The 26,477-nt window shown below is 36.4% G+C and overlaps 1 protein-coding gene across 1 annotated transcript in view; it reads left to right on the forward strand.

Moving 5' to 3' along the window:
• The window catches only part of LOC149921258 (neuronal acetylcholine receptor subunit alpha-10-like), a 304,760-nt gene that overhangs the window by 265,044 nt on the left and 13,239 nt on the right, over window positions 1–26,477 (forward strand). Inside the window, exons 3-4 of the mRNA XM_090163313.1 lie at window positions 23,309–23,353; window positions 24,390–24,499. Coding sequence (XP_090019439.1) covers window positions 23,309–23,353; window positions 24,390–24,499 — 155 coding nt within the window. The remainder of the gene's footprint in view (window positions 1–23,308; window positions 23,354–24,389; window positions 24,500–26,477) is intronic.

The following is a 26,477-nucleotide window of genomic DNA, read 5'->3' on the forward strand; positions in this document are numbered from 1 at the left end:
TATAAAATACGATAAAAACAGCTTACCTATATTTTAAATACGGTAAAATACAATTCTTATACACGAATATAGTCGGAAAGATACTAAAATACGATAAAAACAACTTACGTATATTTTAAATACGGTAAAATAAAATTCTTATACACGAATATAGTCGAAAAGATACTATAATATATTTCGGATATTCAAATACATAGAAAAATAGTACAAACACATCTTAATTCTACTTTTAATGCAACAAAATACAATTCCGATATTCAAATATTTAAAAATACTTAATTAAACTAAGTTACGTTTAAAAGAAGCTTTTGTAACAATTCCAATATGTAAATATAGGTATAAATTCTACTTTTAATACAACAAAATAAAATTCCGGTATTGAAATATTTAAAAATACTTAATTAATGTACTAAGTTACGTTCAAAAGAACCTTTGTAACAATTTCAATAAGTAAATATAGGTATAAGGATAGAAAAAATACTGAAAGTAAGTGGTTTTACTGATAAACTTTAAAGGGTATCTTAGATTTTTGTTTTTAATTTTATTCAAGTTCAAAACGTATTAAGAGTCCTTCAAAGTACTATAAAAGGATTTTATTTACAAACTAAATTCATATTTTTTTCAAACTTTCAATTAATTATAATTTGAATTTAAATGAAAACATCATGGATTATAGGTGCGTAATCTACTATTAGACCGAACGGATTAAAAAAAATACTTAAAGTGGTTTTACTGATAAACTCTAAAGGAATTTAACTTTAAAGGGTATCTTAGATTATTTTTTTTAATTTTATTCAAGTTCAAAACGTATAAAGAGTCCTTCAAAGTACTATAAAAGACAAATATGAAAATTTAGATAGAAAAAACTACTAAAATCCCCTTTAAAATTTTATAAAATAAATTTCTGATATGTTAATAGCTAGAATAATAATATAAAAATTCCTTATTCTACTTTTAATACGGCAAAACACAGCTCCGATACGCAAATATAGACAGAAAATACCAAAAACTCTTTACTCTACGTTCGATTCTTTAAAATACATTTCCGATACACATATATAGATAAAGAAATACTACAAAATTTAAAAAGGTAGAAAAATACTTCACATTAACCATTATGAATTTAATCTTACAACATCCTTCCCATAGAGTAAAACATATTTGTTCAGATTCAACTTGTTTCCTCGTTATCTTTATCTCGTGTGTTTTAAATAGCGTATGGAATAAGTTAAGAATGTATTGAATTGGTGTATGTTAAAACGTCGTAGAACAAAGTGTAAAACATATGTTCAGAGTCGGCTTGATTAATAAAGATAATAAAATTGACGTTTCCGGTGCAGTCACGTAGGAAGAAAAATACTACAACAATCTCTATACTCTGCATTCAATACGTTAAAATATATTTCCGAAATGCCAATATAGGTAGAAAAATACTACATTACGGGATTTCAAGTAATTTAACATCCACGATTTTCCGATTAGAAATATTATTTCTTAAAGAATTTTTGTAAGATTAGTCGAAAATGATATGTCAATTGTAATAAGCTTATAAATTTAGGAATAAACTTATATATTAAAGATAGTGTTGTAAATAAGAAAATTAAAATTAAAAAAATAATATGTAAATATAGGTATAAAATACGACGAAATCACTTATCTATATTTTAAATACGGTAAAATTCAATTCTTATACACAAATTTTGTCAGAAAGATACTATAAAAACTCTTTATTCAACTTTAATACGATAAATTAACTTTCCAATGTATAAATAAAGGTCGAAAAATACTCTACGTTTAGAATATATTTTTCCCTATGGAGAAAAACGAAAAATCGTTAAAAACGTCAAGTAAAAAATATCTCGATGTGGTTCCATATCAGGTTTTAAGAAGTACTGTGACACGTATCACCATAAAAAATTTCATAACTTTTCCACCTTTACCACGCGAGCTACACGCGATTTATCATTTTTATTCCTAAAGTTGCGGAGATTCGGTGCAACGTAGAAAATTCATTTTAAAACACTTATAAACTAAGATGCGAGCGTCCTCGGCAACAAGGGCGTTTTTGCTTATAAACGTTTTTCCAGTCGGTTTTTTTGAAAAATAAAATTTAGGTAGTCGAGAGTATAGTTCAAGGCACGTGTATATCAATTTTCAGAGCTGTACACCAATTTCGAACAATTCGGGTATTTTTTGTAACCATGCGCTCTCACTACTACCTCACTCTTTCACCGAGAGTTCACTGCGAGGGTGACGAAAATCCATTATAGGCCAGTGCAATTAGAGTTTTATACGGGGAATTTTAGGTAAAAGCTGGATTTTGGCATATAAATAGAACTTACCGTAAAAAAAAATATACTGAAAGTCCCAAGCCACGGCCCCCTGCACGCGCTCACGCTGCTCGCGACGATAGCGGCCCCGGCGATCGACTGAAAATTGCGAAAGTGAAATTAGTTCACTTTTTTCCTACATCGACCTTTGGCGCTGACGTAACAACTAAGAAATGGCTGGAGTATATGGCGAAAACGTTCCAATTTTTAGAGTTTCATTAATTATTACTAATTGTGTAATTTTAGGGTTATAATTTCTTTCCGTAATCTTTAAATTACTTATTAATAAATAAGTAAAATACGTTTGGATATTTTTTAAATCAAAATACGCGCCGAGAAAACCAGACAAAGAAGACGCTGTCGACGTTAATAATGTAAACAAAAGAACTAGTCATGTGTCCGCTTATCAGCTGTTGTTTTTCGATTTTATTCTTACAGTTCTTTGATAGTAAGTTGTTTTAAATTGAAGTTAACTTTGTAAATATTAAGTAAATAAGTAGTAAATGTAATGCAGATTATAAAACTAGAATATTATTTTTACAGTTAACAAAGTCAGACAATGTTGAAGATTGCTGAAAATATATGTATGAGACATGTAAGCATTCTAAATCACAGACTCACTAGTCTCACTCACAGTTCACAATATGGTTTAGGTCTAAATGTAGAGATTCCCATTTTTTTACCATAATTTAAGTTAAAATTGGTTTTTGTTAATTGCTTTTAAGAATCTCGATAACTTAGTAGTCCCACGCTCACATTAAAGTAATCAGCTTTTTTCAAGTAAAATTCATCAAGATTCAATTAAAATTACTGGATGATGTAGGAACATGCTGGATGATGTAGGAACATGCTGGATGATGTAGGAACATGCTGGATGATGTAGGAACATGCTGGATGATGTAGGAACATGCTGGATGATGTAGGAACATGCTGGATGATGTAGGAACATGCTGGATGATGTAGGAACATGCTGGATGATGTAGGAATATGCTGGATGATGTAGGAATATGCTGGATGATGTAGGAATATGCTGGATGAGGTTGAAATATGCTGGATGATGTGGATAAACATTCTTTTCGTTTCTGATGGTAGTTATATTCGAATTTGAGACCTAATCGTATATTGGCTCATATGTAATGCCACTAATTTAGTAATAGGTAGTGACGTACATCTGGTTCCAAATCCTACGATTACGCATTAGCCTCACAACAGACTATCATTAACTGAAGTTCCTTAAAATGCAAACCACAAACCAATCTTCCATGTGAAGTGTATGCTTCGTTGACTACAAAATCATTCCTAGAGATGCTCTTAATCCACAGTTTGCATAAATTTTCATCAGCGGGTAACTGATGAAATGACACTTTGGTCTTCTTAAAAGTAGATGAACACAATGGAACAGAACAATGCTGGTATTTTTTAAATGGGTAATTTGGAGGGGCAGGTCACTTCCTTGATTAACGACGCACCTCTCAAAAGATTAAATCGTTATTATTTTGATTAAATTCAATTTAATCACGATTATGTTGATTAAATCATGTTTAATTAATTAATATAATCTTTAAATCTATTTAATCATGATTAAATGATTAAATCTGATATAAATGATTAAATCTGATATAAATGATTAAATCTGATATAAATGATTAAATCTGATATAAATGATTAAATCTGATATAAATGATTAAATCTGATATAAATGATTAAATCTGATATAAATGATTAAATCTGATATAAATGATTAAATCTGATTGAAACAATTAAATCTGATTGAAACAATTAAATCTGATTGAAACGATTAAATCGTGATTAGTATGATTAAATCGCGATTAGAAATTAGAACGAGAATCAGAATGATTATATTGGTGATTGGAATGATTATAATTGTGCGTGATTTTATCGAGCTTATTAGAATAATTTACTAAGTGATTAGAATTATTATTTCGTATTTACCGCGCTCGATAAAATCTCGATTCGACCGATTATATTGATTAAATCGTGATTAAAATGTTTAAATCATGATTAAGTTTAAATCGTGATTAAAATGATTAAATCCTGATTAAAAAGATTAGATCCTGATTAGAATGATTAAATCTCGTTTAAAGCGTGGTTAGATTTTCTAATCTTGATTAATTTTTGAAGAAATAAAAAACAATGAAGATATTTTGTAACAAAGTCATTCAACAGTACTAGTCCGTTCTTACTAGTCAGTTTTCTGTTGTACTACCATCGTTTCATTAATTGCTATGTATATATATATTTTAACCAAGTCGAAAATAAACCGTTCATTACTTGTAGCTGATGTCACTGGATTTATTTCGGTATCTGCGCTCTGCTCCGTGTTGCTGTTGAAAACTTCAACAATTTTTTTAATTTTAATTACGCTGATTTAATCACGATTACCTTGATTTAATAATTTTACTATGATTAAGACGCACCCAAAATAGAAGTGACCTGCCCCTCCCGGTAATTTTCACTTATTAAAAAAACAGGATGTAACGCAGCCAGGGTAATGGCATTTGAGCAAATATTAATGTTTTATCTTATGCAAATTATAAAGAACAAAGTTTGGTGAATATGACAAAAATTATGAGCAGTTATCATAATTATAGTCTTAAATAACTACAAAATACAGTTTTTAATAACTTGAAAACTCATTGACAATACAAAACTTAAACCATTTATGGTTAGGCTTAGCAATAAAATGTTACCACTCAAAATATTGAAATATTTATTAAAAATTTTTTTTTGAAATGAAAACTTACATACTTAAAAAGTGTAATTACTAATTGTTTGTTACAAACTTCTCCAAATTCAATAAAACAGTTGGAAAAAAACTTCACTAATGCAAATTCATCGCCATTGAAACGTATGTTAAACTTCCCGCCTCTTTGATAGATTCCGGTTGTTACACCAGCGTTCCAAGCGACGGAAAATCGCTGTCGCGAAAATACATGGGGAGGAAATTCTTTGCCGGGGCCGCTATCGTCGCGAGCAGCGTGAGCGCGTGCAGGGGGCCGTGCCCAAGCTGAAGGACGCTTGCGTTCCAAGATGGCGGCCATTCAAGATGGCCGACGCGCGATTTACTATATTACCTATAACTTCGGTTCTAATTGTCACAATGATTCGTACTATATATCAATTAAAAGCTACAACCATGCACTATATTTCACTAGATATAATGTTATTAGCTATCTGTAGCCATTTTTGAAATTCCACACTCTTTAAATTGACCCACCCACTTTTCTTTTGACAATTTTGATTATTATTCAAAATCTACATCCAAATGAACATATTTGTGTCCATTGACAAATATAATTAAAACATATCTTTCATTCGAGATATCGTGGAAAATCCAACTAACAGGAGGAAAGATATTTGAAATTTAATGTTTCGAAATTTCAAAAACAAGCTGGTCAAAACCAAAATAAATAAAGCCGGTTGATAAATTAATTAACGAATTAATTCGCCTACAGATAACAATGACGAAATAAATGCAAAAATTGATATTTTTATGTTAAGTCTTTAGCATTCAAGTTCACGTCGTCGCCATTTTCCAATATTTACGATAATTTACGCTTATTTTTTTTCAGCGAAAGTCGCTAAAAGTACAATTTCAGCTGCAAAATTACTATCGAGTAATTTTTTCGACGGCTTTTTTTTATTTTGGTTACCTAGCTGGGTATCTTTTACCAAGGTTTTGCGATTTTTAAGGGGAATGAATTTTAAAAGGAGTAGATTTTCGTGACGTCTTCCCGGCACGCTAGTGACGTCTGGCGCTCAGAACCTGATTTAAATTTAACGGCCATCGAAAGGGGGGGGAGAGCACAAGAGGATGCCGACCGATTTATTGTGGTTACTGCAATTAGTGAAGTTAAAAAAAAAATATTCGTGTCACCATAGTCTGGCCCTAAATGGGTTAGACTGTGCAATAACTGGTGGCTTTACCGGGGAATCGGGGTCCAGCTCTTGTAACCCACAAGGGCGGAGGCGCACTGGGAGATGTTAGCTCTGATCAAATGGTCCTATCTCCCCCTCCGACTTCGGTCAGGTTTGGGCTGGAAACTGAGCTTCGGCTCAGGCTAACGGAGAGGGTCCAGGCAAACTGGCCGCCTTAACGGATTGCGTAGCCAGCTGTGTAGTGGCGGGTCTCCGTATGAGGCACAGTGGTCCTGTTTCCCGGCCTTTTGGAGCCCACTGGGATCTCCGGTGCCACCTGTGCCGGGTTATGCGGCCTGCCGTGTTCCCGCCGTTCCCCTTTAGGAGCTCTCTCCAAATGGTTTGACTCTTTACCTACGTAGGTAGGGTGTCGGCTGGAGTTGCTATAGTATCCACTCTTAATCCCACTGTTGTGTGCGAAGTGGGGATTGTTCCCCCCGTTGCTGCACCTTCTGCTGAGTTGAGTGGCTTGCGTCTAAGGTGCGACCATCAGTAGTAGGGTATTACTACCCATGCTGGATTTGTCAGCTTGGGGACGCTGGCGTAGGGCACTATGATGATAGACCTCCGGTGGTATGGTCTCTGTTACTAGGTATACCAGGCTATAAATTCTGACACACTGTCACCATAGTCTCTGAAGACACGGATGTGCTCGTAATTTTAGTATCACTTACCGATTCGGATATCTATTTATAGTACACTAATTAAAATTTATAATCTTCCAAACCGACTAGGTAATCTTAAAGAGCATCTTTTTTTTGTTGTGACACTACCTCAGCGCTATATGAAAGAATTACAAAAAGCAGTTTCAATATTTACACTTTACGGACACAGTGATATAGCCAGGAGTAAATTACTCCTGATATAGCCATAGCTTGAGAATGGTTTTTAGTTTCGTTTTAAGGTTTTAAAAAGTTGGACACCTTAAACGACTGCAGGTACTACACTTAAGCCACGTTCACACTAGACAATTTGGAACCGTCCTGGCCTATAATTGGAGGAGAGCATTCTTTAAAAGAGTAAACTGAAAAGAGTGAAGGGTGAGATCACTCTCCCAATTTCACTCTGAGTTTTGCCCATGTCTGGACTCGGGTATAATAATGATAATAATGAAAACTATTCTCCACCACACTCCCCCTTTTCGGCTTTCCGTTGCTATATGCAACGCGTTTTGAAATTTTTAATGTTTAGGCTTAGTTTCTCCTTTAGAGTTGACAGTCGCCAGCCAGATTTCCCGCACGGTACTGATGAGTTCCAAATAGAACGAAACCGGTCTACCGTTGGAATTTCTGGCTATTTTATTTAATTTTAATTTAGTTTATTACTCGAAGATCTATTTGATCAGAGTTTCGCGTTTTTTGCTCGAAGACCTATTGGTACGAGTTATTAGTAAGTTTTATTAATTTCTTCAAATTTGTTTAGGATTTAGCTATATTATCCCTTTTAATTATGGACTAATCTACTTTTTCGCGTATTTTATAATAATGATAATCAACTAGGCTAATACCCGAGGCTACACCAAAGGCCCAAGTCAGTTAGCGACTTTCAGGGGCGGATTAACACTGACGGCGCCCCTAGGCACATAAAATTTTATCGCCCCAAATCCAAACTAGCTGTTGATTTCAGGTTTTGTTTTGAAAATTAAAAAGTAAAAAAACCATTTAAAAAAATATAACTTACTAACTTGTAAGTATCTACTAGTTTGATTTCCCTTCAACGGAGAACCTTAACCTTGGATCGGACCATTATCGTATTTTTTAGCGTTTGGATAATTTTGCAACAAGATTACTGTCCGTCCATTGTGACGATATTTCAGCGATATTTTTAATAAATTCGGAGAAGAATGATTAAATGTGACCTGTTTTACAGTTTCTTCGTTTTACTACATTAGTCTGTCTAATTTTGAACAAAACGTTTGAGAAAATGGAAAAACGATATCAGAATATTGGCGCTCCTAGAAAAGTGGCGCCCTAGGCACGTGCCTACTGTGCCTAATGATTAATACGCCCCTGGCGACTTTGAATTATGTGGCCGGGCTACAATGCGTAGGAGGGTGGTGAACTGGTGAAAAGCCCTTCGGGCTACGCGAGTCAATTGCACGTTTTTGTTTTTGAAAAGGGGAAACTGAAAACCTCGGGAAAAACCTCTTTAACCAGTGAGGAGTTAACTCACAAATTCCACGCGGAAGGAGTGCCAAAGGTTGGGATCGAACCATGGGCGAAAGTCCTAGCCACTCCTCCATAATCCATCAAAGACCTTTTTAACAATAAACCGTGTTATGAAAAAAGATAATACTTGCCTGTAATGTCTGGGAATTTTGTTTGCTTACGCGAAATTTCTATGAACTAAGCGTTAATTAGGCCCTGATGAGTGTTAAACAATGAAACAAGAGTAAGGAAATAGTTGGAATAGCAACAGGTCTGAGGAAAGGGTTTCAGTGTCGAGTGTGATTTTGCTGCTGTGGTATTTTTAAATCTCGCGACCGTATTCAAAAGAACGAGGGGTCGTTGTGAAAAAGGTCAAAGCGAGAGGTGGGCGCGGTCCATAAAACGGCGCTCGCGAGTGATTAACGAGATGTCTCCGCTGCTCTTGGAACAGTCTCAGATAAATCAGCGCTCCGCGACTAAAAAAAATACAGAAAATACAGTTTATTTTCGAACAAAGATAGGAGAAAGGTTTGGGGCCGTTCAGATTCTTAAGGCTACCCGATCAGCTCGACTTAAAAACGTATACTGGGTGTTTGCTTTGCCTTGGTGAGACCATTGAGTTGGGAATAAATAGAGGTACAACTAAATCTGGCTGGCGCGGGACCAATTTCGTTCAATAAGGAAACTTTATCAACTTTATCGTTCTACCGTGGCGGCATCTGTCTCTAGTGGTGGCAACTATATTGAAATTGAATTATTTCGCGAATCTGATGCGAAATTGAAATGTATGATTACTCGTAACAAACAAACCTTTGAAGTTGTTTCAAAATAATTTTGTTCTGTCAACACGATCCTTTTTAACTCAAATTACGGTGAGTTAACTAATAATTATTAATTTTTAGCCATATAACTTTACAAAATATAGATGGCGCTACCACCTAATTATAAAGATGAATTTCGTACAGTCTTCAGAACAGGTCCCGCGTAACCATGACAACCGAAATCGTAATTGTAATTCTAGCAGTGTTATTCCCAATTCAATGGGTGAGACATTAGGTGGTTTTTTTTTCGCCTGTCCGAGGACAAAAAGTGTAAACTTTTTCCCCTAAAACGTTTTATTCGCCTTTTCTCGGGGTAAGATTTACCCTGTCCCGAATTTTGTTCGCTTGATCCAGAGCCTAAATGTTACACTTTTTACTCCTCCGCGAAAGGAGGTGTAGAGGGAGTAATCTAGCTTATACAGAAAATTCGTCTGCTTAAATTTCGTTTCACGAAAACATGACGGGTTTTGAACATTTTCACATTATGGCAACCTTTTAATAACGAAAATCCAATTGTTAAATGCTATTTAATGACTATAAAAGTCGCTTGGTGAATTAGGCCTAAGGTGTTTACTTGGGTATTAGCCTAGCTGATTATTATTATTATTCAATAAATGAGAAAAATTAGTCATATATTGATGACCTCACCACCGGTCACCATCTTAAAAACAAAACCAATAAATAACCTTTAACCTTTAACTACTCCCTTTTTACTCCAACTCGTTTTTTCCGTCAAGATAGAATTGGAGTAAAATGACTTCATAGGGCTACACTTTTTCACCTTCTCAAAAAAACCTGGCCTATATGTAAATAATTGTTAAACTATAATCATAAGTAACATAATAACAGTAAGTATGACAATTAATGAGTTTTACAACCCAACTGATTTTCATAGTTATTGCATAATCAAGATGTTTTCTCAGCACAGAGCCCTCTAGTGTCTAAAATACGTGAGACTTCCGCTAAGCCGAAATATCTGGTTTCCGATAGATAGGCGGAATATTAGGCTAAAATGATATAAATTAAAAACGTTTTTATCAGTGCCACGAGCTCATATTTTTTATCACGCGTGATTCGCACGCGGGCTTCAAAACAAAGCCAAAGCCCCTCGCGACTCCAGAACGTGCTCTCCGATATTAGGCCTAAATTTTTATCAAAAAGTAGTCATCCAAAACGGTAAGTCGCGAGTCCAAGTCACAGCTTGAATAGAGTATCAGTGCCTAAAACAGGTTCGGTTAGAAAATTAGCATTAAAGCAATAGGAAGTGTCATACTTATTGTTATTATGTTACATATGCTATTATTAAATTCCAGTTTGAACTTATTATTAAAACCATGACTTTAATTTCAAGATTAATCTAGAGTTATTAAAAAATATCTCAAACTAGACGAACCATATCATAACCATATATTTTGACAATTTCTAAATACTTTTTTAATGAGAAAGGTTAAAATCGGTTCAGAGCACATTTATAATTTAAACCCTTAAATAATTATTTTATAAAAAAAATATTTCAATTGGCTAATACCCTAGTTCAGGAGAGTGGTGGCAAACCCATCATGCTACATTGGTTGGTACAATGCGAAAAGCAAGTTGGGAATCACTGCTACGTTTACTCACACGTCCCATAAATCGGAAAATAAACTTTCATACATATTAAATTATCAAAAATATATTAAAATATTAAAAAAACTGACCTCGACCTTCAAAATGGCCACCCTTTAAATGGGAGTTTTTCGCATACCAGGCTTACAGATATTTAAATTTTTAATAATAAAAAGGTGTATTTTTACGCTTCTCTAGAATTCAACTAACGTCGTAAGATCTTATTAGACATTTTTGAAAAACGTTGTATTCGTTACTACTATAAGTTGAAGTTAGGTTAATAACTACATGTACTTTGCAGTTTACAGACGGTTCATGAAAATTTGAATGACAAAAAACTGCTTGAATGTTCCCAGAAAAGGTCTAGTAGTGCAGTCTATAGAATTTAGATGGGTAATCCCGTTTCTCAGTAACAACATGTAACCCGGCCACCTGAGTTAAAAGCATTAAAAGTGGCCAGATGACTTGGGTAGTTCCTTATTATTATTATTATTATTATTATTATTATTAACATCAAAAATACATTTATTTATACTTCATATACTATGTTGAAGTGATTTTTAGCGTATTTCCCAATTCAACTCGTGCTCTATCCTAGGAGCAACAAACACAAGGAGAACGCAGCTAGCCTTTAAACACGCTATAACGCTGTGTTTTGTACAAACTGTGTTTTGTACAATTTGTACAGTACAAATTTAATAGGTGTTTTCGTAAATCCACCGCTTCACTTTTTACTGTTGGGAGTACTGCCAACCGAGGCATTTTTTAGTTGGCCGTAATAACCGTTTTTGTTTTCGGTTTCGTCTAAAGTGTCGCCTGCTAAAGTTTATGTTTTTTTACCTAGACCGTTTCGATCGTTTCGCCATATTTTTAGGTTAAATTGTTATTTAATAAACTAGAAAATTATTAGTTAAACATTTGAAACTTATTTTGAAGGGTTCAAGATAAGATAAATTGCTTTTGTTGTATATCTAAAGGTATGTACCATATGCAAACTTTTGATAGTGCCATTATTTCCGATAGGCCTTGTCCTACGTAAAGAAAATCTTAAAACTACACGACCAAAAATATAAAATATATTTAAAAATACCTAGGAATATTTTCATTTATGGAGTCCATAACCCACCCAACACTTAGCCAACATATAAAATAAATACTAAAATACTAAATAGGACCACAATTGTTATTTTCTCAAAGGCCGCTGCTGTTTCACTATCACCCAGTGTACCTGAAGCAGACGCCAAATTCGAACAAAACAACGCATACCTCGTTTCTATGACGTTTTTGCGACGTCGACCCCAACAGTAAAACAAGTTCGTCGGTTGGGAAAACAATTTGCTTATTCAGCTATTGGACGAACCTTTACGCTGAGCGTTTTACGGAAAGGGGGAAGACAATTTCCGAATTTTCCCCTTCCGACGGCAGCAGACGCTAAATCGTCTAACCAATGAAAAATGTACGCGAGAACATGCACGACTTTTGACGGGTTGCGTTCTCCTTGTGTGGGCAGTGTTGTGTTTGTTGCTCCTAGCTCTAACAGTGAGCTCCTTTTCCATAAAACCAACTAAACCAGATGCGTATCTCATTGGTTCCCAACGCCATTGAAGCGCACCGTGGTGACGTTCACCCTTCTCGTCCCGGGGGTGAGTTAAACCATGATTGAGTAAAATTGGACCGAATAAGTTCGATTTTCCCAGATAATTAGTAGTGAGAGCGCATGGTGATAAATTGTTCGAAATTGGTATACAGCTCTGAAAATTAATAAACACGTACCTTGAACTATACTCTCGACTACCTAAATTTTATTTTTCAAAAAAACCGACTGGAAAAACTTTTGTAATAAAAAAACGCCGTTGTTGCCGAGGCCGCGTGCATCGTAGTTTAGTAGTGTTTTTAAAATTAAAGTTATACGTTGCACCGCATCTCCGCAACTTTAGGAATAAAAAATGGTAAATCGCGTGTAACTCGAGTGGTAAAGGTGGTAAAGTTTTTTATGGTAATACGTGCCACAGTGCTACTTAGAACCTGATATGGAACTACATCGATAAATTTTTTTACATGACGTTTTTTACCATTTTTCATTTTTCTCCATAGGGAAAAATGGTAAATCGCGTGTATCTCGGGTGGTAAAGGTGGAAAAGTTACGAATTTTTTTAATGGTAATACGTGTCACAGTGCTACTTAAAACCTGATATGGAACCACATCGAGGTATTTTTTTTACTTGATTTTTTTACCATTTTTCATTTTTCTCCATAGGGAAAAATGGTAAATCGCGTGTATCTCGGGTGGTAAAGGTGGAAAAGTTATGAAATTTTTTATGGTGATACGTGTCATAGTACTACTTAAAACCTGATATGCCATTTTTCCCTATGGAGACAAACGAAAAATCGTTAAAAACGTCAAGTAAAAAAATATCTCGATGTGGTTCCATATCAGGTTTTAAGTAGTACTGTGACACGTATAACCATATTAAATTTCATAACTTTTCCACCTTTACCACGCGATTTACCATTTTTCCCTATGGAGAAAAATGAAAAATGGTAAAAAACGTCATGTAAAAAAAATACCTCGATGTGGTTCCATATCAGGTTCTAAGTAGCACTGTGGCACGTATTGCCATAAAAAAATTCATAACTTTACCACCTTTACCACGCGAGCTACACGCGATTTACCATTTTTTATTCCTAAAGTTGCGGGGATGCGGTGTAACGTAGACCCTCTATTTTAAAAACACTATTAAACTAACTCGTAAGATGCACGCGGCCTCGGCAACAAAGGCGTTTTTTTGCTTATAAACGTTTTTCCAGTCGGTTTTTTTGAAAAATAAAATTAAGGTAGTCGAGAGTATAGTTCAAGGGACGTGTATATCAATTTTCAGATCTGTATACCAATTTCGAACAATTCGGGTATATTTTGTAACCATGCGCTCTCACTATAGAAGGAATCGGTTTTTTCAAACGATAATTTCATCGCTTCAAAAGTTTAATTTCTAACGTAATAAATTCAATTATCTTAACAATAAATTAACCGCAAAAGGTAATTAAAGTTTTTAATTATTTTTCCTCAATTACAACGCTTCTAACAAGAATTAGACGTGATAGACCCAAATAATAAATTATTATATTGTAAATTAACTATGGCACTTTCTTAGTAAATAAAAATGGACTTAACCCCTAGACAAAATAAAATCTATTTAAAAGCCGGTTTTAAAATATTTTCCCTGTACTTTCCAAAACACATCAGCTCAAAAATTTGAGTCTTTAACCTTTGATCCTCTATTTCCAGTTTAAAATATTTGACCTTTGACCTCCGCGTGTAACAGCACGTTTAATTTCATTTTTTATGTTACTTTTCCCCAGATATGTTTTACAACAAAATGCTGAAACCAAAAAGGGTAATTTTTAGTTCTCGAGTAAAAATATATTTGGCGAACCCTTTACTATTAAAAATATTATTATTATTGTTATTATTTGGTAAAATTGTTTTTAAATTCTTTAAAACCAGCTTTGTAAATGTAAAATCTAATTATAAACAACGCCAATAATTTAAAAAAAAACCAATTTATTTAAATTTTTTTAGAACGTTAATTATCAATTGCCAAGTATTTAAGGGAAAAAGGTCAAAAGAATGTATAAACTAATTAATAACAAAATAAAATTCAACGAAAACCAAATAAATAAATCGATTTTGGGAAAAAATTAAATAATCGGATGAACAGAGTCTGTGGAGTTAGGTAGAGAGCTCCAACTTTTCTGAAAATACGTTTTCTCTGAATCAGATTTCACTCACCCTGTACAACTGTCGTTTCTAAGTTGCACTGTGCGTCTGGGTCAAATGGAGTTGTCCATTAAATAACGAAGCGTTTACAAAACCGCGCAGCCTCGGCCACGCTGCTACAGCGGCTGCAGCCCATTCTTAAGGTCAAACCGTAATTTTTTCAACTAGAAATCGGAGCAACAGGAAGTTGGCTAAAATGGCCAGCCCGATACGTTTGTTACTTTTGCTCCTTTCAAAGTCATTTTTCATTGATAAAATCTCGATAAGAAATTAAGCTCGCTTTGAACTCGCTGTACTTAGATCGACGCTACATGTCATAAAATGAAGCCCTGTTTACATTACATAGACTCGCGATTATCCGCAGTGGCGTACTGAGGCGTACCAAAAGTTTAAAATAGCTTTGTATTTATTTTTTAAAAGACCGTGATTTTAGTCTAGACTATGCTACCTTTCACCTTTAGTTTGATATCGTCGTTGGTACGGTCTTACTTCAAATTTTATATAACCTACCGATTAATTTACCAACCACAACATTAGTCCGTCCTTCGTAATTTGGAAAAACTAGAAATTGAACAACTGAAAAATTAAAATTTTATAGTCTTAGTCGATAGCTACGCCGCAAACTTTTCGTTTTGAAAACGAAAACATTTGAGAGAGTTGGCCGTTTTCGGTCTATCTAAATCTGGCAGCCTTGCCTGCCTTCTGGCCTTTATCTCCATACCGAAAATGGCCGACGATTACGCTGCCGAATATATTTTACTAAACTGATCGGTGGCGTTTTTGACCGTTATTTTGAATTATCGACTAAGACTATTGAACGAAGAATCAGAATTATCACTGGTTGAAGGTACAATTGGACGATTTTGTGAAACTTTAATCTCTCATTCTCTCTACTCTCTGAGATTATAAGACAAATTACATCATGGGGATTCGGAGCTTACTGTTAGAGCATGAGAGGGATTCGGAGCTTACTGTTAGATCATGAGGGGGATTCGGAGCTTACTGTTAGATCATGAGAGGGATTCGGAGCTTACTGTTAGATCATGAGGGGGATTCGGAGCTTACTGTTAGATCATGAGGGGGATTCGGAGCTTACTGTTAGATCATGAGGGGGATTCGGAGCTTACTGTTAGATCATGAGAGGGATTCGGAGCTTACTGTTAGATCATGAGAGGGATTCGGAGCTTACTGTTAGATCATGAGGGGGATTCGGAGCTTACTGTTAGATCATGAGAGGGATTCGGAGCTTACTGTTAGATCTTGAGGGGGATTCGGAGCTTACTGTTAGATCATGAGAGGGATTCGGAGCTTACTGTTAGATCATGAGGGGGATTCGGAGCTTACTGTTAGATCATGAGAGGGATTCGGAGCTTACTGTTAGATCATGAGAGGGATTCGGAGCTTACTGTTAGATCATGAGAGGGATTCGGAGCTTACTGTTAGATCATGAGAGGGATTCGGAGCTTACTGTTAGATCATGAGGGGGATTCGGAGCTTACTGTTAGATCATGAGAGGGATTCGGAGCTTACTGTTAGATCATGAGAGGGATTCGGAGCTTACTGTTAGATCATGAGAGGGATTCGGAGCTTACTGTTAGATCATGAGGGGGATTCGGAGCTTACTGTTAGATCATGAGGGGGATTCGGAGCTTACTGTTAGATCATGAGAGGGATTCGGAGCTTACTGTTAGATCATGAGAGGGATTCGGAGCTTACTGTTAGATCATAAGAGGGATTCGGAGCTTACTGTTAGGTCATGAGGGGGATTCGGAGCTTACTGTTAGATCATGAGAGGGATTCGGAGCTTACTGTCAGATCATGAGAGGGATTCGGAGCTTACTGTTAGATCATGAGGGGGATTCGGAGCTTACTGTTAGATCATGAGAGGGATTCGGAGCTTACTGTTAGATCATGAGAGGGATTCGGAGCTTACTGTTAGATCATGAGAGGGATTCGGAGCTTACTGTTAGATCATGAGGGGGATTCGGAGCTTACTGTTAGATCATGAGGGGGATTCGGAGCTTACTGTTAGATCATGAGAGGGATTCGGAGCTTACTGTTAGATCATGAGAGGGATTCGGAGCTTACTGTTAGATCATAAGAGGGATTCGGAGCTTACTGTTAGATCATGAGGGGGATTCGGAGCTTACTGTTAGATCATGAGAGGGATTCGGAGCTTACTGTTAGATCATGAGAGGGATTCGGAGCTTACTGTTAGATCATGAGGGGGATTCGGAGCTTACTGTTAGATCATGAGGGGGATTCGGAGCTTACTGTTAGATCATGAGGGGGATTCGGAGCTTACTGTTAGATCATGAGGGGGATTCGGAGCTTACTGTTAGATCATGAGAGGGATTCGGAGCTTACTGTTAGATCATGAGAGGGATTCGGAGCTTACTGTTAGATCATGAGAGGGATTCGGAGCTTACTGTTAGATCATGAGGGGGATTCGGAGCTTACTGTTAGATCATGAGGGGGATTCGGAGCTTACTGTTAGATCATGAGAGGGATTCGGAGCTTACTGTTAGATCATGAGAGGGATTCGGAGCTTACTGTTAGATCATAAGAGGGATTCGGAGCTTACTGTTAGATCATGAGGGGGATTCGGAGCTTACTGTTAGATCATGAGAGGGATTCGGAGCTTACTGTTAGATCATAAGAGGGATTCGGAGCTTACTGTTAGATCATGAGGGGGATTCGGAGCTTACTGTTAGATCATGAGGTGGATTTGGAGCAACGCTAAAAATCGCCTCAACACAATCATTCTACCGAAGTATAAATTAATAGATTCTTTTAAAAATTATTTGAAAGACAAATCTAATCTAATAATCTAAGAATCAGCTGAGCTAATACCCAAGGAACCACACAGGCAATAAAAATATGGTGAATGTAGATCAACGCGTTTTCCCTTCGCTTCTACCGTTCGAACTTAGTCTCTGTATTTTCCAAATTCGAACACGATCCAGCGGGTTAGTCGCCCAGGAAAAACAAACGAACGGTATCTTTTAGGGCCGACACAATCAAAATGACGAGGAACCCTCCGCCATTGGTCGGCCAGAGTATCTCTCCCCTAACACGTTTTTTAAGACGACCACCGGATCGTGTTGCCCTTTATAAAGGTCCGGTAGAAGGTGCTGGCCAGTTTCACAGTCAATTAGGCGGGCAGAACAGAAGCTAGCGGGGGGGGGGGGGCACCCGGGGGCGCGCCATTAGCCGAAGAGAGAGAAACTGCTCGCACGTAACTACTTCCTAACATCGCGAAGATGAACGAACAAAAGAACAAGCGCCTATAATGGGGAAAGTGGTATCAAACAAGATGGACACGGTCATAATAGGGACCGGAAGTTTACCTCTATCGGGGAATTTGTAAAATTACCATCACCTCGTGTCCTCATTTTATGTGGCACCCGATTTATGTCAATAATAATATAAATTAGGAATTAATATTAATTTCTTTCCTACATAGTACGTCGTGGGTTCTGTTCTACTGAGAATTATACAGGGTGTGTGAAAAGGTGATGCAAAAATTTGAAGGAGTTGTAGCAAAAGTAAATATTAAGATATTTACTTTTGGTTGTAGGGGTGAGTTGAGAAGTATGCCCGTTTTTCCCGCATTTTCCTACGACGAGTTAAAAGAGCGCCAGAGAGCTTCAAAATGTGGCCTACTAGCTCCTGATAGTAGGCTGCAACAAGCGCTAAACCAAGCAGCAGGAACTTTAAATGCTGTTTAAGTTTACTTTTTTACGCTGGTTACCTCGATTTGTTTACAAAGTCCTTTTTTACCTATCACACGTACCCAAACCTTAATGTTCGCGTTTCCCTGCTGCTTGGTTATGCGCTTGTTGCAGCCTACTTCCAGATGAGTTCGTCCTTCGACAGTGTTCTGTTATTAAAGGGAATATAACCTCAGGTATCAGGTGTGGAACACCAACATTTGCCGCTCTTGCCTTTGGCTTTAGAAATGTTTGGCGCCACAGTACAGCGAAACTTGAAAAATTGAAGGGGTCTTCCATAAATATTGCTTTGCAGGTTATATTCCCTTTAAGAACGGTAAAAACTACATTTTACGCATTAATTCGAAACGTCAAAAGCGTCTAAAGGACCTTTAGGAACATTTGAATATAAGCGATGTAAATAGTTGGAATAATTTTGGGCCCCACCGCCTATCGATACCCATCTGCGTCATTTAGGTTACTAAGAGTAGTATTTTGTAAGTCAGGTTAATTGTGAATATTTAGGCTGTTAGCCTCGTGATCAGACTTGCAATTAGGGGCAGTCCGGGGGTCATTGATTCTCAAAATAAATGCTGGGACCCTCGAAATAAATAATTCAAAGAGGGGTCGAGGGTCACTAGGACCCCCATTTTAAATGAAAAACGTTTTAGAAAATTTAACAATATATCATAAGGTATATGCTTTTGATGTCGTTTCTGAATATATTTATTTAATTTTCACTACCCCACGAGTCAGCGACCCTCATGAAAAATAGACACGAGGGGTCGAGGGTCCCAAGAATCCTTGTCAAAAATACCACTATTTGCATGTCGGCTTGTCATTCCCACGCCCCTCCGCACTTCCTCGTGCAATCTTTCCCTTTCCCCCGGGAAGGGGGGAAGACACTGCAGTCCAATCGGAGTCTCTCTCTCCGAGTAGGCGGGGAATATCTCCCAGGAATCATGAAATCAAAGGCGTTATTCGCTACATTCTTGACACACTTTATAGCTTAAGTTATTTTAAAATAATTCGAACACAGAAAGATCGAAAAAAAAATAACGAGTGAGTAATTGTGGGATGGTAGTTCTGATCACTGCTGCAGAAGTGTCTGTAGTGAAAGCACTGGGTCTTTGCTCGTTTCTAGCGGAAGAGTACCACGGGTTGCGGCGTTCCTGGCGCAGATTATTACATAATCCACTCGACTGATCGAGCTACACAGCTAGTACAATATTCATCATCCTAAACTGATAGTTTTACTCGCTTAAAGGTTTCCGCTAGATGTCTACAATGTCTGATGTCCAATGGTGGCCAGACATGACTGGTTTTGATTTCCTCTCCATACTTCGATATTCGTATCTAAATTAAACAGCCATCACTGTAATAGTTATTATAATAATTTCCTACATCCAAGTTTTTAATTTTTTGATTGTCATTTTAAATTATTTGTTTAAATATTATCTAATTTTACCTTTACAGGAATCTGAAACAACCCTTGACAAATATTTCGTTAAATAGTGGGCACCACCTACATGTTGCGGCTGGTGACGGCGTTGAGTATGTCCCGGTTTACAACCGCTAAAGTAGCGAACACCAATGGAATAGTTCCACCGTTTACAAGCGCTTGAAGGGCCAGGCTAAAAAGCGGGATTTATTTCTCGGGAGTCATCTTTGTTACAGCAGTCTGCTCGCGGAAAAAATAACGGTCGCGGATAAAGAGAACTAATTAATTATGATGCTTTTCGACGTGCTTCGATAAGCCGATTCATTTATTCCCTCGAGTGTTCGTGCCCAATACGAACCGGCCCCCACTTTTTCCAAATTGACCCACTACTCACCGTCTCCGCTACGAGGCGTTTTAAACGTAAAAACGGTTCATTTTTCACCCATAGAAAGCGCTCTTTTAGAACGATTAATATTGGGTATCTAGCTCGTCCCTCGGGGATTACATTACCAAATTAAAATCTTTCCCGACTTTTGAATTACATTTTACCGACTGCGAAAATATGGTATCTCCCTTTTTTAGGAAATCGAACCCAGGGGTAAGACAGTCTCAGATAATCTGTACACCGAGTTCGTGTGTTTAGCACTGTTAAGGTACATATTTTCAAGAGTTCGCGAGTTCCATTTAGCACTGTCAAAGGTACGGCAGTGTACACCGAGTTCGCAGAGTGTCTTACCCCTCGAATCGAACATCGATTTTATGAGAATAAAATATTTGTTGACTACAGATAATTACCATGTAAAAATTCCAAATAATTAGGATTAGTTTCGAGTATAAAATATCTGGTTGGAATTTTGATATTCTGATCATATCTGAGCGTAAATTGGTATTGAGTTATCTGAAGCGAGTTAATAATTACGATTGATCAGATATCCGAATTTACGCTCAAATGTTATCAGATCAGTTGATACGGATCAAAATGAAAAGCATATAGTTTATACACGAATCTAATCCGAATTTATCGTAAACCGATATATATCCCGCTTTTAAATTCGTTGATTACTTTCATTTAAGTTTATTTGGAGTTGGTTTTCGCAACATTATATATACCAAGTATGAGATTAATTATAGCAGAACGGTTACTTGGGATAATTAATCAGATACAGCTGGAAATGAGATTGCTGGGTGAGGGGAATATAAAAGATTAATCTGATCTGACTGACTGATTACTTTCGTTCTGAAATAACCTAATCGGTTGGCCTTCGTAAACAACTGGTTAATAAAATCTAAGCCAGAATACAGATAGTCCAAAATCTAATTGACTCGGTTAGCGGAGTGATTAGCACTTTTGCCTCGCAGTCAAAGGAGCCGGGTTCGATCCCAGCTTATGCCACTGGGTAACAAGTTTGCAAGCCAAAATATACCTCTCCTCGGAAGAGTTTCTAATTTTCAGTGATGTGTAAAATGTATCCGTGGTTCTGTGGTAGAATGGTCACCTGACGTGCAGGAGGGCTCGGGTTCGAATCCCACCCGGTACTAACGCAACTTGAAAAATATTTATAATACACCCAATGACAACAAAAAACGGGCCCTTTTGGAAAAACCTTTTTCCTAATTCTAAGAAACTGCGTACGCAGCGATAACCCTTTGCCCCGAAAATGCGAACGCGTTCGCAGGCCTGACAGACAGACCCACAGACAGACACGGTGGTTGTATAACCCCTCCTAGGGTACAAAGTCCCCTCGGAGAGGTAAACACTCGAAACAACGTTTACCGCGTTGTGTTTTCAAATCCTAGCTACTGGTTAAAGGGGTTTTCTATCAAGATCTTCGGTTTCCCATTTAAATAAAATCTTATTGGGGTTAACGGTAATATAGTGAGTGTAGGGAGCTGTTGGCTCACGTGGCTTGTTACCACCCTCCTACGCAAGAAATAATGGCTTTAAAAGTCACTTGATGACTTAGGCCTAAGGTGGTGCATAGCCGATTATTATTAGCAGGATAGGTAGCTTCATTAAATAAACAAATCTGGACACTACTTAGGATGACGTTTCAATACGGGTTTGGTTTTAAGATGGCCGGAGGAATTTGGAATTAATTTTAATTAAATAATTAACAAAAACTTTGCATTAAAATGTCTGCAGGTATCATCAGTTCATATTTAAAATTCAGTTTTGGTCACGAAACCACTGAAAGATGCAATTTATATACTTCCCCTCAAAAGGTATAAATTGGCTTCATTTAACACAACAAAAGGAATTAAACGGGTCAGGGAAATCCGGAAATAGTAGGCTAATTATAATATTGGCCTAAAAGATTAGGGAAAAGTCAGTGAATTTAATTTATCTGAAAAATATTCCGTGATAAATTTCTGGTAATTTTTTAAACATGGTAATAAAAATATTTTCGTCAAAACAAAACTTTTATACTAACATATTTTATAATAAAAAGGTCAGGGACAATCTCTGAAAATGGGCTGGAAAAATCTACTAAAAACTAAGACAACTTTTATTCGAAAAAAACGCTTATTTGAATCCCGTAAAAAATTACTGATAAATTAAGTTTTGGTTTAATACTTTCTACTCAATATAATTTCCTTGCTAAAGAATATTTTGTTCCATTTAGCTTTAAAATAAACGTTTTTGGATGGAACGGCTTACTAATTCATTTTACTTTTCTGAAAAGTAAAACATTTTCATTTAGCATATTTTGGCACCGAGTGTGGCGAACTTCTGAGAAGTGTCACCAAATAATTTAATGTATTTATTTAGTTATAAATTACCCTAATTAACGTTTGAAAACAATGTTACCCGGACTCGACATTTATCAGGCGTAATAAAGCTCGTTTTAATTCTTTTGGGGCAGTTGATGGGTTTGATCCGGAGCCTCTCGTGAGAGAAATTGCCTTTGAATTGAAAACATTACTTTCCATTTCGACCGTATTTTTCAAATTTAAGTGTCCGTGAAAAAGAAGGAATGTTTCTAATTGATATTTTAGTTTCATTTAAGTAAAATCATATTTGTAAAGAAATATTTCGCTTAGAGGTCGGCGGAACAAATAAATTAACCGCAAAAATTTCAATTAATCATTAAAATTAGTATTATTTGATTTATACGAATAAATTATACGATTAAACAACGATTTAACATGCAAAATTAATCATTTTTTTCGAATATTTCTGAATAATTATCGGTTATGGATAAATATAAACAATCGTATAATTTCTTATTCAAACGCCGACCTCTAATTTCGCTCGACCAATTGAAATTAAATTTGGAAATAAAAACCTGATTGAATTAAGTGTTTCGAAATACTTTAAAAAAACTTAAACTCATTATTTAAAAATATTATATTGAATTTAAGTAAAATGAACTTTCAAAAAAACGTTTCGTTGATTTTTGACACCAAGAATTGAAATTAAATTTTGAAATAAATTCAAATTAAACTAAATATTTCGAAATACTTTAACGTAAAAAATTAAAAACATTTAGGTGGAAAATAATAATAATAACTATTAAAATTATCTTTGAACAGGATGAAAAGAACCAAGTCTTAACTACCAATGTATGGCTGGATCAGGTAAGCGTTATTTTATTAACATCGGAGAATTAGGGCAATTGAGAATATTGAACCTCAACATCCATTTTTCAAATGACTACGCTATGATGGTTAGTTCCCAATCTCCCGCATGTTTTAACAGTAAACTCCTCCCCCCTATAAGGTCAATCAATTCAGCCCTGTTTCCCATTGGTTCGACTGAAATACACGCGTTTGATGTTTATGGTTCCCAGGGCCGGATTAAGACCTTGTGGGGCCCTAGGCCCAAGTTAATTTTGGTGCCCCGTTTCCGTGGCGAGCTAGTCGCAATTTATAATTGACAAATGGCTGAAAAATACAATTTCAGTGTAGTCTTGGGGATATTTTAGTAACGTTAATAAATGATTGCTTTACATGGTATTGAAAGATGTGGACGCATTTACTAAAATTACCCCGTAAAAAAGATTGTGAAAAGTAAATGATAAAATGTTTGTACTTTTAATTTTATCGAAACCTCCTGGTGCCCCTTGCAGGCTTGGTGCCCTAGGCCCAGGCCTAGTCGGCCTATTGGGTAATCCGGCCCTGATGGTTCCCTTCTGTCGTGCCGATGCAAAAGTAGACCATGATGTCCGACATAAATAAATACATTGATAACATAATATTTCCAATCTTTGATTTTCAAAATACTATTTATTTTACCATATATAAAATTTGATCGCGTATTTTATAGCCGATTGGACTTAAATCAATTTGGGTCATTTTTTCTTTGGGTTACCAAAATGTGTTTTACTTCATATAATTATAATGTGTAAAATTCGGCTTTATTTCAATTTAATGATCGAAATTATTTGATCCAAAGAAAATTTGATTCAAACTGGATATGTCTTGATTCCATTTGAATTCAAATTTGGTCCATACTTTTGTTAGGATCACCTAATTCGACATTTCTGCTACCAGGTGTAGCGGGAGATTTTGCTAAATGGCGCTAGTTACTTTTAAAAACGAGTTGAAGCGCGTATTAGCTGAAAATACGGTGATTTTCGGAACAAAGGTTAAATATACTTATTTGGGTTTGCAGGAATGGGTGGACGAATTCATGGTGTGGGACCCTGAGCAGCACGCTAACATCACCAAGATCCGCATTCCCTGCGAGAAGCTGTGGTTGCCTGACATTGTCTTGTACAACAGGTGGGTCAGGTACTAGACCTTTCAATCAACCTTCTAGCGACAGGAGTTATTCTTCTATTGGCATTTTATTTTCACTAGTTTCTAAGCGCCTCAACTACGATAATGTACCGATAATATTGGCTCAAGTTAACAACGTCCATTTCGAAGGTCACCATAATGTAGACTTTGTTGACAAACCTGCTATCATGATAGATAGATACTTTTTCCTTGTTCTGGAACAAATGTTTACGTTGTTCGCGTGGAAAGAATAAAACCAGATCAGATGATTGGGCATACACTTTTTACTGTTATTGAAATGTACGTGTAAAGATAGTAAACTGATTAAATCATCTGTTTATCCAGAATTTATCTACTGAAATGGCCACAAGCTGACATTTGGGGGGAAAACAATTTTACCCAGATTTAAACTATTCGCCATCGCAGAATCGGAGTAAAATGACGTCAACGGGTTACTCTTTCTGCTCTACTCCAAAATCCCAGAACAAGCGACAAGTATGTATGTCCCCTTCCATAAAAACTTGTTGAGGTTAACGGTAATAGTTTGTGTAGAGAGCTGTTGGCTCGCGTGGCATGAAGGGCTTGCCACCACTCTCCTACGCATTGCAACCCGGCCACCTAAATTAATGACTTTAAAAGTCGCTTGATGACTTAGGCCTAAGGTGGTGCCTTGGGTATTAGCCTAGTGGATTATTATTATTATTATTATTATAAGTAGGCAGTACAAATGGTGCAGTAAGAAAAGTACAGAACATAGGAATAATATCAATGAATATTATTATTATGAATATAATAAATAATGGTTTAGATAAATTAACTAATACATGAATACGGTTAAAATCTGTCCAAGCCTTCTCGGCCAGATTCTCGCGAGGTCAAGCGTATCTTTCGGTGGGTAATCGTTTTTGAACTTTATGGGATGGATTTTACTAAATTATTAATAAACAAGGTGGTCGGGGTTCTAGAAATTGTTGTCTGTGAAATTGTGGTTCAGCAACCTCAAGTAAATTTTTACCAGCCTAGGGCTGGATCAGTTGACAAGGAACCTCGTGTTATAATGGACCGGCCTTAAAGGGAATATAACCTCTAGTATTTAAGCCGTAGCATTTTTGTCGCATCTCCCTACTATGGCTTTTGATATATTGAATTGGGGCTACTTATTTTAAATAAATATTGGTTTCGCATCAAATTATATTTGAAATTTATTAAACTGCAACCCTATTTTAGTTTGAATTATAACTTTAAAGGGAGTATAACCATAGCAGGGAAGGTCAAGCTACCGTCAATAATCACTCATAAGTATCCCATAAAGTATTTTTTTTCAATGAAACCTTGTCCACGGGATATGACTTAAATTACGTCACTTTTAATTCCGTGATGAACAACGCGTCATCAGCATTATAGATGGGAAATTGAAGTTAGTAAATTGAATTTGATCTCGCAATCACCCGATTATTCAAAAGCGCAAGGAATATAAGAATTTTCCATTTGTACGATCCGCGTGAAACAAGGGCTCATTACAATTTTTATCCAGAAATATTATGCCGACGCGTTCTAATAATGTGACAAATGGTATGTATGAATTATGAATGGACATTCGTAGCTACTAGCATGAGCTGGTGCCAATATTATCGAACATAACACGCGTAATCCGAACAAAGAGTAAAGTCAGTAAACCCATTTATGCACATAGCGTGTGAAGTCCGTATTTGGTTCCGTTATTTTTAGACCAGGTTTCTCTCATTTTCTGTACCGCCAATCTTCATCCACTTTTCCCTCCCCTTCCCATTTCCCCCTCCCCTTCCCATTTCCCTCTCCCCTTCCCACTTTTCCCTTACCATTTCCCCTCTTCTTCCCACTTTTCCCTCACCATTTCCACCTCCCCTTCCCATTTCACTCTTCCCACTTTTCCCTTACCATTTCCCCTCTTCTTCCCACTTTTCCCTTACCATTTTCCCCTCCCCTTCCCACTTTTCCCTTA

The sequence above is a fragment of the Leiobunum rupestre genome, chromosome 11 (genome assembly GCF_980474605.1).
Source record: "Leiobunum rupestre chromosome 11, qqLeiRupe1.1.hap1, whole genome shotgun sequence".
Lineage (NCBI taxonomy): Eukaryota > Metazoa > Arthropoda > Arachnida > Opiliones > Sclerosomatidae > Leiobunum > Leiobunum rupestre.